The sequence below is a fragment of the Thamnophis elegans genome, chromosome Z (assembly GCF_009769535.1).
Source record: "Thamnophis elegans isolate rThaEle1 chromosome Z, rThaEle1.pri, whole genome shotgun sequence".
Taxonomy (NCBI): domain Eukaryota; kingdom Metazoa; phylum Chordata; class Lepidosauria; order Squamata; family Colubridae; genus Thamnophis; species Thamnophis elegans.
In genome coordinates, this window is record NC_045558.1 from 37,964,624 (window position 1) to 37,980,219 (window position 15,596).

At 41.8% G+C, this 15,596-nt stretch overlaps 1 protein-coding gene across 3 annotated transcripts in view; it reads right to left on the bottom strand.

The window, feature by feature from the left end:
• The window catches only part of SNX13 (sorting nexin 13), a 114,113-nt gene that overhangs the window by 63,658 nt on the left and 34,859 nt on the right, over window positions 1-15,596 (bottom strand). For all 3 annotated transcript variants that reach the window (XM_032234938.1, XM_032234936.1, XM_032234937.1), the window contains exons 2-4: window positions 12,226-12,338; window positions 4,157-4,259; window positions 3,622-3,711 (exon numbers count right to left, since the gene is read on the bottom strand). In XM_032234938.1, coding sequence (XP_032090829.1) covers window positions 3,622-3,711; window positions 4,157-4,259; window positions 12,226-12,338 — 306 coding nt within the window. The remainder of the gene's footprint in view (window positions 1-3,621; window positions 3,712-4,156; window positions 4,260-12,225; window positions 12,339-15,596) is intronic.

Consider the following 15,596-nt stretch of genomic DNA (forward strand, 5'->3'; position numbering starts at 1 on the left):
CTCCATAGACATTTTACCCGGGGTTAAGCTCCCTAAACCCCGGATTTACTCCATGTCGCCCAGGGAAATGGAGGAGATGCGTTCTTTCATTGACAAAAATTTGAAACGTGGTTTCATTGAACCTGCTCGACCCAAAGTGGCTGCCCCTGTACTGTTTCGTGAAAAAAAAGATGGTTCTCTTCGTTTATGCTGTGATTTTAAAAATCTTAACGCTGTATCAACTCAGAACCTCTACCCACTCCCATTGATGAAAGACTTGTTGGCACAGCTAGGGAAGGGCCGCATCTTCACTAAATTGGACCTCCGAGAAGCTTACTACCGAGTACGCATTAAGGAAGGGGACGAATGGAAGACTGCTTTCAACTGCCCTCTTGGTTGCTTCCAGTTTCGGGTTATGCCTTTTGGCCTACAAGGAGCTCCTGCTGTTTTCATGCAACTTATTAATGAGATCTTGCACGATCATCTGTACAAGGGCGTTATCGTGTACCTGGACGATATCCTCATTTATACTCGCAGTTATGACCACCACGTCACTCTGGTGCGCACTGTTTTGAAAAAACTCCGTGCCGCTAACCTTTATGCCAAATTGTCTAAGTGTGAGTTTCACCAAACTAAAATTGACTATCTGGGCTATCGCATCTCCCCTGATGGCATTGAAATGGACCCTGAAAAGGTGAAGGCCGTCACTGAATGGGACGCGCCCAAAACTCGTAAACAATTGCAAAAATTTTTGGGTTTCGCTAATTTCTACCGTCAATTCATTCCCTCTTTTGCTAAGATTGCTCTCCCTATTACTAATTTGCTCAAGACGAAAGGCGACCCGAAGCCTAAACCTAATAAGCCTTTGGACTGGAACATGGAATGCCAGGCGGCATTCGAGAAACTTAAACGCCTTTTTGCCGCTGAACCAGTTCTTAAACATCCTGATCTCGACCGCCCTTTCGTCGTCCAAGCTGATGCCAGTGATGTCGCCGTAGGAGCCATTCTGCTACAAGCCAACGACCAAGGTAACTTGCAGCCTTGCGCATACACCTCCCGGAAACTCACTGAGACGGAGAGGCGTTGGGTGGTTTGGGAGAAGGAGGCTTTCGCGGTCCGTTGGGCCCTCGCTACTTGGCGCCATTTCCTAGAAGGCGCTAAACACCCATTTGAGGTTTGGACTGACCACAAGAACTTGGAGGCGTTGCGGACGCCTTGTCGTCTCTCCCCCAAACAAATGCGATGGGCCCAATATTTCAACCGTTTCAATTTCACTCTAAAGTATATCCCGGGCGGGAAAAACTTCATGGCGGATGCTTTGTCCAGATTACCTCAATATAATTGCTCTAAACTGAGTGTCGTCCAACCGCTCCTGGCAGCTCCGGTACTCACACGTCAACAGACCCAAGCTCAGAGGGAAGTGCCTCAAGATCTACTTTCTGACCTTATAAAAGCTCTTCCTCAAGACGACTGGTTTCTGAACCATCGGGACGAGTGCACCATGAGGGACGATCTACCGTGGATTGGTGCTAAATTATACATCCCCGCATCCCTACGGCTTGTCGTCCTCCGTCGCGCTCATGACTCCAGATTGGCGGGTCATTTTGGATTCGTAAAAACTTTGCATCTCGTGAAGAGACAGTTCTGGTGGCCCTCTTTAAAAAAGGACATTGAACTTTATGTGGCCAGTTGCCCAGTTTGCGCTACCGCCAAAAAACCACCGGGGAAACCGCAGGGACTACTCCAGTCCGTCGCTCGCCCGGTTGCCCCTTGGAAGGAGATTTCTATGGACTTTATTGTTGAGCTTCCTGAAAGCCAGGGGCATACCGTTATCTGGGTGGTCACTGATTTGTTTTCCAAGCAAGTTCATTTCGTGCCTTGTCACAAAATTCCTTCTGCCAAGGCATTAGCTAAACTGTTCATTTCACACATCTACCGTTTGCATGGGGTGCCTGACCGTATTATCTCCGATCGTGGGGTCCAATTCACATCTACTTTTTGGAAGGAATTTCTCAAACGCATTGGGTCCGCCCAGGGCCTTAGCTCCGCCTACCATCCTCAGACTAATGGTGGCTGTGAACGTACGAATTCCGTCCTTGAGCAATATTTACGTTGTTTCATCAATTATCAACAAGACGATTGGGTCGACTTGTTACCACATGCTGAGGTGGCCTATAACAACTCGGTTCACTCCAGCACGGGGTTCACCCCTTTTCGGGTCGTTTACGGCCAAGATTTTGTTCCTATTCCCGAATTGCCTACTGACCAACCACAAGTTCCTTCAGTTGCGGACTGGAGTGAGCGTCTCAGTCGCATTTGGCCTCTGACTCTTTCCACTTTGGACGCTGCCCATAAGGCCCATAAGACGCAAGCCGATAAAAAACGCTCTCAGCCCTATGAATACCGCCCTGTGGATTTGGTGTATTTGTCCACGAAATTCTTGCACACTACGCAGAAGTCAAAGAAATTAGGACCCAAATATGTTGGCCCTTTCCCTATTGTGAAAGTCATCAATCCTGTTTCTGTTCGTTTACAATTGCCCAAACACCTCAACCGAATCCACCCGGTGTTCCACATCAACCTCATCAAGCCTGTTCGGGTTTCCCACTTACGCCCCCCAGTTGACCCTCCACCTGCTCCGTTGCTGATTGATGGGGAACATCATTTTGAAGTTCGTGAAATTCTTGATTCCCGCAGGCACCGTAATCGCATCCAATACCTAGTGGCTTGGAAGCACTTTCCCCCCTCCCACACGGAATGGGTTGATAAATCCCACGTTCGTGCGCCCCGCCTGTTACACAAATTTTATGCTGCTTATCCCGACAAGCCTTGATTTTTTTCCCCTCCCTCTTCTTTTTGTGTTTTGTCGTTTGTCTATTTTGTTTGTTTGTTTTTTTTTCTTCCAGGCCTGACAGCCTTTTTTCCGGGGGACGGCCGGATGTCAGCTTCTGCCTTGCTGTTGCTTCAGCTGCCATGAAACGGGAAGGGGGGGGCTGGTATTTGGGAGGGGTTAATTGATGTGCTGGAGGAATGTTCTAGGATGTACCAGATGTTGGGATTGCGCATGCGTGTGTGTTTCCCGCCTCGACATTCCATCTTTCGGCCTGTCTTTTTGAAGTTATCTCACACCTGACACTTGAAGGACTTATGATTGGACTGGAGCTATGATCCTAAGGGGGGGGGAACGGGCTATTCTATATATCAATTGCTTTCGCGCCTAATTAAGCAGACTTTGCTTCGCTACTGCTCGCTTACCATTTATAATTAGTAAAAGTACTTTTGATTTCCAACCCATGGAGTCTCTTAGTCTTTCTTTCCTAATTATGTAATGGAGTGGAGCTGACAGAGACAAATGCTGACAAGAGATATACATTCAAGACATTCATGAGTCAAAGACTTTTGGGTAAAGTTAAAAACATTCAGGAGAGGGTATATTTTATATTATGTTGTGAATCTTCCATTCAAGGTTTGAAAAGAACAGGTATTTCATGCTGCACATGGCATTCATGTTACTTGTAACATAAATTATATATTGTACAATTTAAATAGATTATTTTCTTGTCAAAATATTTACATTTAATAGTTGAACTCACAGAACATTAGAGTAATAAACTTTTAAAAAATCAATGTTTTTCAACTCACTTGCTGCAGAGGTTCATCAATTATATAGGCACCAGTTAACCTCCTATCAATCTTAATAGGTTTGCTTTCTTCTTTCATTTCTTCTATGCACTTTGGAAAAGAACACACAAAGTTAATTTGTATTGTAGTTTTATAAGCTTGCAATTTTACTTCACATAAATACAAATTTGAACAAAGATTAAGTTTTACAATATAACCGCTATGAAATGGTCTTTTCAAATTTTAATAGAGGTGGGATACAAACAAACATTTTTTTTTCTTGTCAATTGTTATTACTTCCTCAGTGGTCTTTCCAGATTTTAATCAAGCAGGATATAAATAAACAAACAAACAGGACCAAGCAAGTCAATGGGTAATCCAGATTCACTTAACAGTGTTACCAACTTAAAAACTGCAGTGATTCACTCAACAACTGTAGCAAGAAAATTAATAAAATGGGACAAAATTCACTTAAAAATTGTCTCTTAAAAACAGAAAAATTGGGTTCAATTGTAGTCTTAAGTTGAGGACTACAGCTTTTATTTTTGTTGCTTACCTTATTAATGCCAAATGAGATTGGAGGAAGAAAGGAGTGTTCACACTGTTCGAGGTACTTCTCAGAATTAGTTTTTCCAAACAAGAGTGTTACCACAAAGCCCCTCAAAAAATAAATTACATAACAAACTTTGAGATAATGTAGTGACTTTCAGAATGAACAACTACTCATATATGCATATTTCTAAGGTTATTCCTACAACTGCTCCATTAGGATGCTAAACATTTTATTTAAAAACATTGTTATTAAAGAAGCACAGTTGGTAGAATTAAATTTTCCTTAATGCCTTTAAAATTAGCTTTGTTACTCTAGAGGGAATTGAAAATTATTATAATTTCATAACATTGCTCATAGCAAATTTTAAATAAATACAATTGAGTAAATCATAACTATTTAGAAGTGAAAATCATAACTATTCAAGCGATGTTTGGGTCCCGAGACGGAGAAAAGGTCCTGAAGAGTATTGTGGGCATAGAGAGAAATTCCAGGCATAGGCCGTTACTGACGGTGGACCTGACCCAGGTATCTGATGTTATCTGATCCTATTGATCCGCAAACAGTTCCAGGCGGCCACCTATGGGAAGACTCGGGTTGGAGTCATTTCCCTTTATGGAAGGGGCAGCTGCCCCTCCCCTCATGAAAGGACTGCCTGGACTGGCCCTGGTAACTACCCCTATCCTGGTAGTAAGGGCGATCAACCTGCCTGTCAGATCAGTAGGGAAAGTACCTATGTTGCTGATACTCCAGCTTAGGGGGCTTGTAAGAAGGTTTATGGTATGAGCCCGGTCGGGAGTCGGGAGTCCTGTGTTTTCCCTAGCATTAGTGGGTAAGACCTTCTTCTTGTCTTTGTTCTCTATGAAAATCGGGTCTAAGGATTCACCAAAGATTGATCCTTGTGTACGGGGTAGATGCCAGGTTCCATTTGGACTTATTGCCCACCTGCCAACTGCGTAGCCAAGGTAGCTACCTGGAGGTCACCAAGGTAGATAAAGCTCGTTCTTGTGTGAGAAATACCTTGCAGATTCTGGAGTGTTGTTCGACTATGCGGATAGTGACGCTGAGATCCCGACATGCCTGTTCCCTGGATGATGACATCAGCAAGATGATGTCCAGATAACAAACGAGTCTCACTGGACAAGATAGAAGTCATGCAGCGACAGCGGCTAGAAGCTTGGTAAATGTCCTGGGAGCCGATGAGAGGCCGAAGGGTAGAGCCTTGTACTGGAAATCCTGGTCTGCAAATTGGAACCTCAGAAACTTTCGATGTGCTGGATGAATGGGAATGTTTAGGTATGCCTCCTTCAGGTTGATTGACGTCAGGAAGTTGCCCTGCCTGATGCAACCCAAGATGGCCTGGACTGATTGTATCTTGATGTGCTTGTATGCTAAATGGATGTTAAGTTTCTTGAGGTCCAGTATGGCTCTCACCCCTCCTGAGGCCTTGGGAATGAGGAAGAGGATCGAGTAAAATCCTTTGCCCTCCTGACCCTGCGGTACCTGTTCGGTGGCCACTATGTCCAGCAAATGCCTGATCTCTGCCCACATCAGTTGTCGTTTGTGGGCAGATTTCAGAAGGGGAAAGCAGATGAATGTCCATGAAGGTAAGGAGAGAAGGTCCAGGGTACGTCCGTAACAGATCGTGTTCAAGACCCAACTGTCGGTTGTTGTCACCTCCCACTGATCGGCGTAGAGTTGCAGGCTATGAGAGGGGACCGGTGATGGTCACTTGGTTCTTCGAAAGGAGTGGTTGGAGAACCCCCTTCTAAAGGACCTGCGGATATCCTGCAGCTTGTTTTTGTCCCTAAATGAAGCCCTGTCATGGGAGCGGTCCTGTGTTTGGGAATAAGGTCTGGTAAATCCCCCGGAAGGAGAGACTGCAGTCCGAAAGGGCTGCCTACGAAAAAAGGAACAGCCTTTGCGGTCCAGTTTTTTTGTAACCACCACTTTGCGTTTGTTCTTGGACTCAATTAAGACAGAGTCCAAGGCCTCACCAAAGAGCTTGCCGCCCTTAAAGGGAGCTGAAGCCAGCTTCCACTTTGCCTCCATGTCTGCCTGCCAATGGTGGAGCCACAGCAATCGGCACTAAGTCACATTAGAGGCCGGGGTCCTAGAGGAGAATTTGGTGGTGTTAAGTGAGTCGTCAGCTGAATATTCAACTGCTGCAATAATTTTGTTGATGTCCTGGCGTGATCTAGTGTCGCCAGCTGGAAGGTTGGCTAGCAGCTTACGAAGCCAAAACAAGGCTGCCCTAGTAAAGTATGAAGAGGAGGCCTTCATGGCCTATGCAGTGGCCAGATGAGTTTTATGACAGGCCTTCTCCGCCCTCTTGTCCTCCGCCTTGAATCCCTCCAGCCGATCAGCTGGAATGATCGAATTCGAGGTTAGGGCCACTATGGGGTCATCTACCTGAGAAAGCTTCAGAAAGTCCTCAATGCTACTTTCCATCGAACAGAGGTTTTTATCTACCCCACTGGGATTAGCCATAGACCTGGGCTGGGCCCATTGGTGCTGGATAAGACCCAGAAAGAGGGGCGTGGCCTGTTGCCGAGGAGGGCTCCACCGAGCTCCTCAGAGATCTGGTCTGTATATCTAAATAAGATCATAGATAGCACCCCTTTTTGGCTAAGAAAGGGGCAGGGAGGATAGCTCCGTAGACTAGGGTCTATTCGTAAGCCACAGCCTTTTTCTTTTTTTTTGGCTGTGGAAGAGATTAGATCCAGCCGAAGCGGAGCTTTTATCTCCGGCCAGTTCTTCTCAGCTGCCTTTTTTTTTTTTTGGCAGCCCCAGACAGGCTAGCCCCCCCCAGGACAAAACAAAGTTTTCTCAAGCTAGATTTGATACGGGAGGGTACCACCCCTGTGAGATTTATGCTTTTATTACTATCTTAAATACCAGCACCATTCGTCTTAAAGACTTCTTTGTTTAAATAGACTTCAAAATGGCGATTTCTCTCCGTGGATGATTACTGGATGTACTTAGCCGGGTTTATCTTCCTGCAGACCGCTCCTTAACAAAACAAACTCTTTTTCTTTGGAAATAGAGGGGAGCGAAGCGCTGCTTACTTGTTTATTTATTATGGCACCCAGATCAAAGAAGCGTCTTGCTACAAATGTGTCTAAAGAATTTAAAGAATCTTTTTTGGAAACACAGCCTTTGTCTCCTACGCCCTCTACTGGAGAAGTTTTAACACAGGAATATCTCTTTAAAATACTTAATACCTTTAAGCAAGAAATTAAGGAATTTGTATTGCAACTTTATGATGATCTAAAATCTAAAGTTAATCAAATGAAGGTGAATACGTTTGCAGCCGTGTCTGCCCTGTCAGATTACTCTGCTGAAATAGAGAACAAATTGGAAAGTCTGGAGAAGGCTAATTTTAACTTGACCACCAATATTCAAATTTTACAAGAAAAAATTAAAAATAACGAAGAACAGCTTATGGTGCTAAATTTTGATAGGAAGGCATTTTCAATAAGAGTCAGAGGATTCCGTGAAAAGGAGCAAGAGAATTTGAAACAGACCTTTGCTGAAGCCTTCAGCCATGCGCTGGGAAGCCCGGGATTTAACTTTGATGGGCAGATTCGGAAAATCTATCGCCAGAACTCATTGATAGCGGAACAGCGACAGCTCCCGAGGGACATAATTATACATTTCTCTACAAAAGAATCTAGAAACGCGATTGTGCAAAAGTTTCATAATAACAGTCTCCGAGTTGATGACCAGGACGTGATTGTCTTCAAAGATATACCTTTCCAGATGTTGAAAGCAAGAAGGGATTACACTTTTTTAACTAAAGAGCTTAGGAGTCAACAGATTCGATACAGATGGGAGGCCCCTGCCGGCATCACGGTTACATTTGAGAATCAAAGATTTCGTCTTAATTCTGTTTCGGAGGCTCAAGATTTCTATTGTAGGATTCTGAAGGCGGGACTTCCTGACGCGCTTGGAAGAGAGGAGAGACAAGCGGAAGGAGAAAGCAAACGGCTGGCCATGCGGCTGCAAGATGGAGGGGGTAGCCCCTCCTCCCTCGGAGAAGCAGAAGAACGCAGATCGAGAATTTAGATACTTCAAAAGACTTCCTAAAGTTGAGGACTGAATGGGGGTTTGAGACCTCTCTCCGGTAGAAAAAGTGGACTAATTTTTATCAGAAGGGAAAGCTGGGTGAAACTACTTTGAGCTAGATTCTAAAGTAACGTTAGCATAAATTTGATAGTGGTTAAAAGAATGCGGAATGATTTATGTTGTTTAAACTTTGTTAGATGGGACTATTTTAAAATAGAAGGTTAACTGACTCTTGCCGAAAGTATTATTTGAATATGATCCATGCTATTTAACTTTTATTTGAAGGGAAAGTTGGTTGTAATAGTTCTGAGTTATTTTTCAAATAAACGCTAGTATAAATTTGATAGTGGTTAATATTAGACAAGCAAGAGATGAGGGTAAAATGCATGTGAAATGAACTACGTTCTTTGAGGTAAATACCAGACAAGCAAGGGAAGAGGGCAAAATTTACGTTGTTTAAAGCTTATTAGAACAGGAAGCCGCTTGGGATTATCTTAAGATAACTGTAAAAAGAATGTGGAATGATTTATGTTGTTTAAACTTTGTTAGAAGCGACTACCTTAAAATAGAAGGTTAACTGACTCTTGCTGAAAGTATTATTGGAATATGTGGAATGATTCATGCTACAAATCGCTCTGAGTTATATCTTAAACAAATGGTAGTATAAATTTGATAGTGGTAAATATCAGACAAGTGGGGGATGAGGGTAAAATACATGTGGAATGAACTAAGTTATTTAAATCCTATTAGAAGGGGAAGTCGGTTGGAATTATCTTAAGATAGAAATTGATTCCTGTGTAAGGTAATATCTGATCTACGCTGCTTAACCTTACTAAGAAGGGGAAATCTGGTTAGATTATTTTGAATTATTGTTTGAAAAAGGGGTAAAGAAAGATCATTTACGTTGTTTAAATTTTACTAGAAGGGAAAGTTTGATTACTTGTCTGTAAAGTTATATTTGAATATATGGCATGATCCACGCTGCTTAAATCTTATTGGAAGGGATCATGAGGTTTAGGAAGGGAACGGGAGAGCCTACAGAAGGTCGGGGTAAATAGCAAAGAAGTAAGAGATGAGAATAAAACATAGATAGAATGATTTATACTATTTAAGCATAGATAAAGATGGGGGGCTGAGATCAACACAAAGAGTGGTTTCTTTTTTTTTCTTTTTTCTCTTTTCTCTTTTCTTTTTTTTTTCCTTCTCTGCTTTTCTTTTTTTTTTTTGATATATTACTTTTATTTTTTAATCCATATGTATACAAGATATTTTAGATAGAAGGTAGTGCCAGGTGTGGGCCCTGGGAAGTCGGGAGGATTAGGGATGGGGATTGTGGGGGGTGGGGTGGGGGGGTGTTAACATAGTTTTAACAAGAACAAGAATGTATTTATATACGGTGGTTCTTTTTTCTTTTTATTATTATTATTATTATTTTTTCCTTGGTTCATTTTACTTTTATCAGATCAAACAACACTCGAATAAAGGCATACACCAAGGAGGGAGGTAGAGGGAAGGAAGAGGGAGGAGTAAGGAAGGAGTAAGGGGAATGTAAGGAGTAAGGGGAATGTAAGGAGGGTGTCTGGGGAGTAAGGGGAGAAGGAAGGTTTGAGGGGAAAGGGAAGTAGGAGGGGAGTGTTAGAGGGAGAAAGGAAAGTTGGAGGGGGTAGATGGGGTGTATGGAGGAGGTGGGGTTGTGAATGATGAGTTGTGTTTCCTTTTTACTTGTTCGTTTTCCCTTTTTCTTTTTTTTTCTTTTCTTATAGTAAATACCCTGTATATAAATGATTGCAAATGGAATGTGAAAATTGAATAAAATATTTTGAAAGATAAGACCCAGAAAGAGCTGGGGAGTGGAACCAGATCCTGAGGAGGTTGCTCTCCTTGAAGAGCCCAGGGCCTGGATCTGAGGAACCAACAGTTTCCTTATTACCCTGCTCTGTGGCATTGTTCTTATCGGATTGAGCGGGGAGTCTCATCTGGACAGATGAAGCTCTCGCCTTAGTGAGGATGGCCCTAAACATGGAAGGCTTGAATAACCCCGAAAAGGCAGGGGTGTCAGGAGCCGGATTCTCTTCCTCAGATAGGTCTGGGGCGCCTAGCTGACAGCTGAGGAGAGGCCCTGCTAGGTTGGTCCTGAGCGGCAGCGGCACGCACCTTAACTCTGGCTCGGCTATTGGGAGGCAAGGTGAGGCCTAGTTGCTGGATGCCATCTGCAATGCCCTGCGAAATCACGCATGCAACCACCTCCTGCATTGCAGGGGACAACTCAGAACCTGGATCCTGAGAAGGGCATGTGACCCCAGTTCTAGGTTCTGGAGGAGTGTTCCTCTTCCAACAGAGAGCAGGCATCTTCCATGTAATCCTCCTCAAGGGAGGAGGCAAGGGACCTGAAAGCTGCCCTAGAAGGATTGGGCCAAAAACCAAAATCCCCTTCTTCTACCAGGGATGGTAATCTATCTGCTGGTTGGCAATTACGGAAGGAGCTGCAGGAACTCAGCTGGTGGTGCCTCCCTGGCATGGGCAGTTTGCTCCTGAGCAGATCGTGTCCTTTGAAACTGCCTTTCCAATACCTTTTGTCGCCTCTCAGCCAATCTTTCTTCTGCTTTGGAAGTCTTGTTTTTGGGCTGCTTCCCTTTTGCAGGGCGACTTGCACTGTCCCCCTTGGCAGGACCTGTCTGATCACTGACTTCAGCCACACTATTGCTGGCCATGGTCCACTCCAAGTTGTAACACAGGCACGTTGAATAATTAAGCCTTGGAAGTGCCTGGGATATAAGTGATGAGCCCTTATGCAGTCACAGTTCTGAGGGAAGGGCCAGACAAGGAGCAACAGTGGTGCAAAGTTTTGGCGCCAAATTGGAAAGTCTCAGTGTGCCCGCAGATCCGCGCTGTAATAAAATGGGGAATGGCCACAGCAAAGCCAAATTCCCCTCTTCCTGGGGAGGGGGGAACCTGCCTGGAGCTCCAGAACAAGATTCTGATGTTAAACGCCCTCCCAGCGGCAATCTGCTTTGGAAGCCAGGCTGCGGCATTTTAAATGGCTGGGAAATAAAGCGCACCACTTATTTTCATTTCAAAATCATCTCCGCCAGTTTTGGAGCGGCACCGGGGAACTGACAGCAATCCGGATGGATAGCTCAGTAGAGCCTCCAGGGCTAGAAACAGTCCTCCGACAGCATCTGGGGGTTCCCTAGCCTTCCTACCTGCCCCCTGAGCTCGCCAACAGCCACTGACGAGCCTCCCAGTGGTGCCTCAACTGCAGTGGTCGCCGAAGGCAGCCTCACTCCAAGCTGCCTGTTCCGCACGTCAGGAAGGCTGTATGAGAAAGTTTTCACTTGCAGGGAAAAATAATAAAACCCTAATGCTTCCTAAACTATCCATTGACAACAAAAATAAAAAATTAGGCTACACTAGACTGTTTGGAGAGTCCAACTTGCTATCCAAGAACTGTATCTCCCCAACTGCATCCTTTTAGGGTGACTGAGTTTTTTAAACTGAGCCTCTAACGGGAGCAGGAGGCGTGGCTACAAAAACTTTGAACTCAGTCCTTGGGCAGCAAGCTGAAGTTAACCCATGCTTGGACACTCCAAGCAGCGCCTAGGAGAATGGCCTTTATATATTTTCATCTGATGCTTCATTCCCTTCAGACAGACTCTCAAGCCCTAGTTATCTCAGGACATGACTACTATAACATACTTTACATGGGGCAGACCTTGAAGATCACAAGTTTCAGCCCATTCAGAAAGCAATAATGCCCCTATAACCATCACAGCTTCATAAGTTACACCGGTCACCAGCTTGCTTCAGGTGCAATTCAAACTATTGGTCATTATCTATAATCTCATACAATCCTATATTTTCAGATTTATTGGGAGTTAGGTGACATGTCAATTTAATTTAATAGAATAACGACAGTAATAGAGATAATGATAACAATGATAATCATATTGTCAATCTTAATTTTAACATTTCTTCACCATGATGAACAAATCAAATGATATACTTACCCACCCACAGAGCAGAGGATATAAAATGCGAAGTAAAATATAGCAAATGGTCCGAATGTAATTAGAAAAAGCAGAACAACAAGGCTTCCCCATCCCCATATGGAAAGATTGGTCTGAAATAAAATGAGAGAAAAAAACAGGTTTATGTTTACATCTAAGTATAAACTCTTGCCTAATATTTTCTAATTTGACATAACTCTCATGGAGCATCAGATAAAGTCTTTATACCAGAATTTATTTCATAAAAACATATTGTCAGGATTTATTTTTTTTTGGCCTTTTCATTGAGATAATTAGAAGTAAAAGTTAAGTAGACTTTCACAGGGATGAAAGTAATCCATTAGGAAAAATACTGCCAACATAATATCAAAACTGAGTATTTCCTGAATACTTCCAGAAAAATGTACGTTTTAATGTTACATTTTCAGAATCTAAAAAAAGGTCTGTTGTGTTGAATCCAAAATTATTTGGATTTATATTCTTGATAAGAATCCTTTGCTTATAGCAATTGGCCATAAACTATACACTATTCTTCAAAGTTTACATAAACTATTTTGAAATCAAGTCAGAATATAACCAATCCTCCTCAAAAGCACTTTCAACAAAATACAATTTCTGTTGACTTCTGGTAGACATTGCTGTGAGATCAGACACAAGGGATGGATCTCCACACTCCTGTGCCGAGTTCTCCCCCTTGGTGAGGTCCGAAAGGAGGCAAAGCCACCGTGTAGAGACAGTGAAGCAAAAAGGAGTGTCCTATAAGGTCACAGAGAATCACAGGTCTCCTGTCTAACACAGGTTGCTTTTTTGCTCTCTGCTGCGACGAGGAGAAGAGGCAGCCTAAAGATAGCTGCAACAAAGCTGGGACAATTGAGGAACAACTAAGACTGGTACCGGAGCGAAGTAGGTAAACCGTGATTGGAACTGGGGGAGATAATTCATTTTCACTTAAAACCTAACCCCAAGGACTAATATAGAACTATTTTCTCAGAACTATTTCTTAAAGCGGTGATTAAGCATACTGAAAAAAACCCAGACCGGAAAGAAAATACTTAAAGAGAGAAAAACAATACATTAAAAGAAAAAATGGACTCTTAAACTGGGAAGATGTAGTAATGGGAAGGCATTTTAAAATACTAGAAGTATTTGCTTAAAAATATTCTGCTTTTACAATTGAATTATTATTAAAATTACAATTGAAAGACTAAAATAAGATTGATTATTGGCAATACTGAAATTTAATCTGAGACTGCTGACAAAAGGAAACTATACAACTCTGGAAATACTTACACGAAGGATTGTGAAAATATTTAATGGGTTACATCTAACTACCCCATGACTACTGGAGACTTAAATATGAGAACAAGGAAGTTATTTAAATAAAGTGATCCCTGAACATTATATTAAATTTTTAACACAAAATAAGATGATTAACAAGGAAGAAATGAGTAGAACTTTGAAGGAGATGGTGTTGATTTTCCAAAGCAGGAAGAAAGGGTTCAAGGAGATTACAGAAAAAATAGAAAATACTATACAAGGGTTGATGAGTAAAGATCGATGCTCAGAAAAGAACGGAGCTAAAAGGAGAAATGGAAAAAATAATGAATTGAAGAACAAAAGAAGAAAATAAGGAGGAGATAGTAATAAAAATAATAGTGATTGATGAATTAAACCAGTGGGAAAATATCTTAAGGGAGTTGAAAAGAGAATTTGAGACATAGGAAGATACCTTCGAAAGGGAGAGAAGGGTTTGGGCAGATATTTTGGAAGCTAGGCAAGAGGGTAGTGATGGAAGAAACATTTAGATTGAATAGCCAAAGAGTAGATGCAGACAGAGATAAAGATCCAAGAGAGGAATATGGGATGTAAGTAAAAAAAAAAAGCATAGCAACCAAAGTCTGAAGTGGGCAAGAGACGATAGAAGGAAAGGATTTTTCTTTTTTGTTGTTGTTCTGATTCGCTTTTCTCTTCTCTTTCTTTCCCTTTTTTCTTAGAATGGTGGTATGATTAGAAGTTAGGTAGGATAGAAAGAAAACGCCTTTTAATAAAAGGGTGACATGATTAAAAGGATAGAGATAGGGTCAAGAGAAAGGGGGAATATTAGTGGATAGTTGAATAATCAAATAATGATAAGACTATAACATGTGTATTATTATTAGAAATATATAAATTGGTTGAATGTAATAACTATGATTAGTTTTATTAGTATCAGGATGTATGACACCCAAGTCCCACACTCTTCATGCATTGATACATATATGTAAAACAAAATAAAAAAAATTAACAAAAAATTTTTTTTATCAATAATTAAAATATTGATGTGATAAATTTCTATTCTTCTTTATATTAACTAAATTTAAAATTGTTCTTAAAACTCCAATCATTACTTATTATTAATATATATGCCCTTGCATATTTTCTAATTGCAGGTTAGTAGCAGAAGTGCAGAATCAGTTTAGAAATTAGAGATTTGATTTTGATTTGATTTTGATTTTATTGACATTTGTAGGCCGCCCTTTTCCCTGAGGGGACTCAGGGCGGCTCACATAAAATCAGGGAAGGGGAAATGCAGACAATAACAAAGACACATATAATAAAAACAGTAACCAACATGCATTCATCATTCGGGAGGGGCAACTATCTTCATCTCTTCATGAGATGAAAAGCAGGAAGCAAAAAAAGTATCTGTAGAAACCTATATAATATTGCTAGCTTTACAACAAACAGAAAAGGAAAGACAGTGAAAGAAGGCATGTATTAGGTATTAGCCTAAATGCAGTTTGGAAACTAAACAGCATTACACTGACATGAAGCCTAACCACTACATTTCCACAATAGCCATGAATTATTTATTTGCTTATTCTAATTATATGTTTCCCATTTCAAATCAGTGATTCTGGGTAGCGAACAATCATAATAAAAACAATTAAAACTGATAAAACACAATATAAGAAAGATATTAAATACAAATAGTAGCCAAGTAATATTATAATCTGTCAGTGTCAACATAACTACAGAAAGAAATGTGGCCCTTCATACCCTCAGATTCCCAGGGCTGGTAAACTGCCAGGTCTTGAAGTCCTTCTAAATGGCCAAAAGAGGCAGAGCCATCCTAACTGGAAGAAGGATGTTTCAGAGGTAGGTACCATGCAGAAAAAGCATGTCTCCTAGTTGCTATAAGCGACTAGGTGGCTGTGTTCATTGCTGACTATTTATCTATCCAACTATATTATCTTTCTAGCTATCATATTATGTCACACTTTACAACTGTATCATTTAGTGATGAATGATAACAGCTAGTTTGGCCTAGAGGTTTTAGAAAACAAGATAGAAAGTGGGAGACTATGTGCTCTAATCCCCTCCTCAGCCAA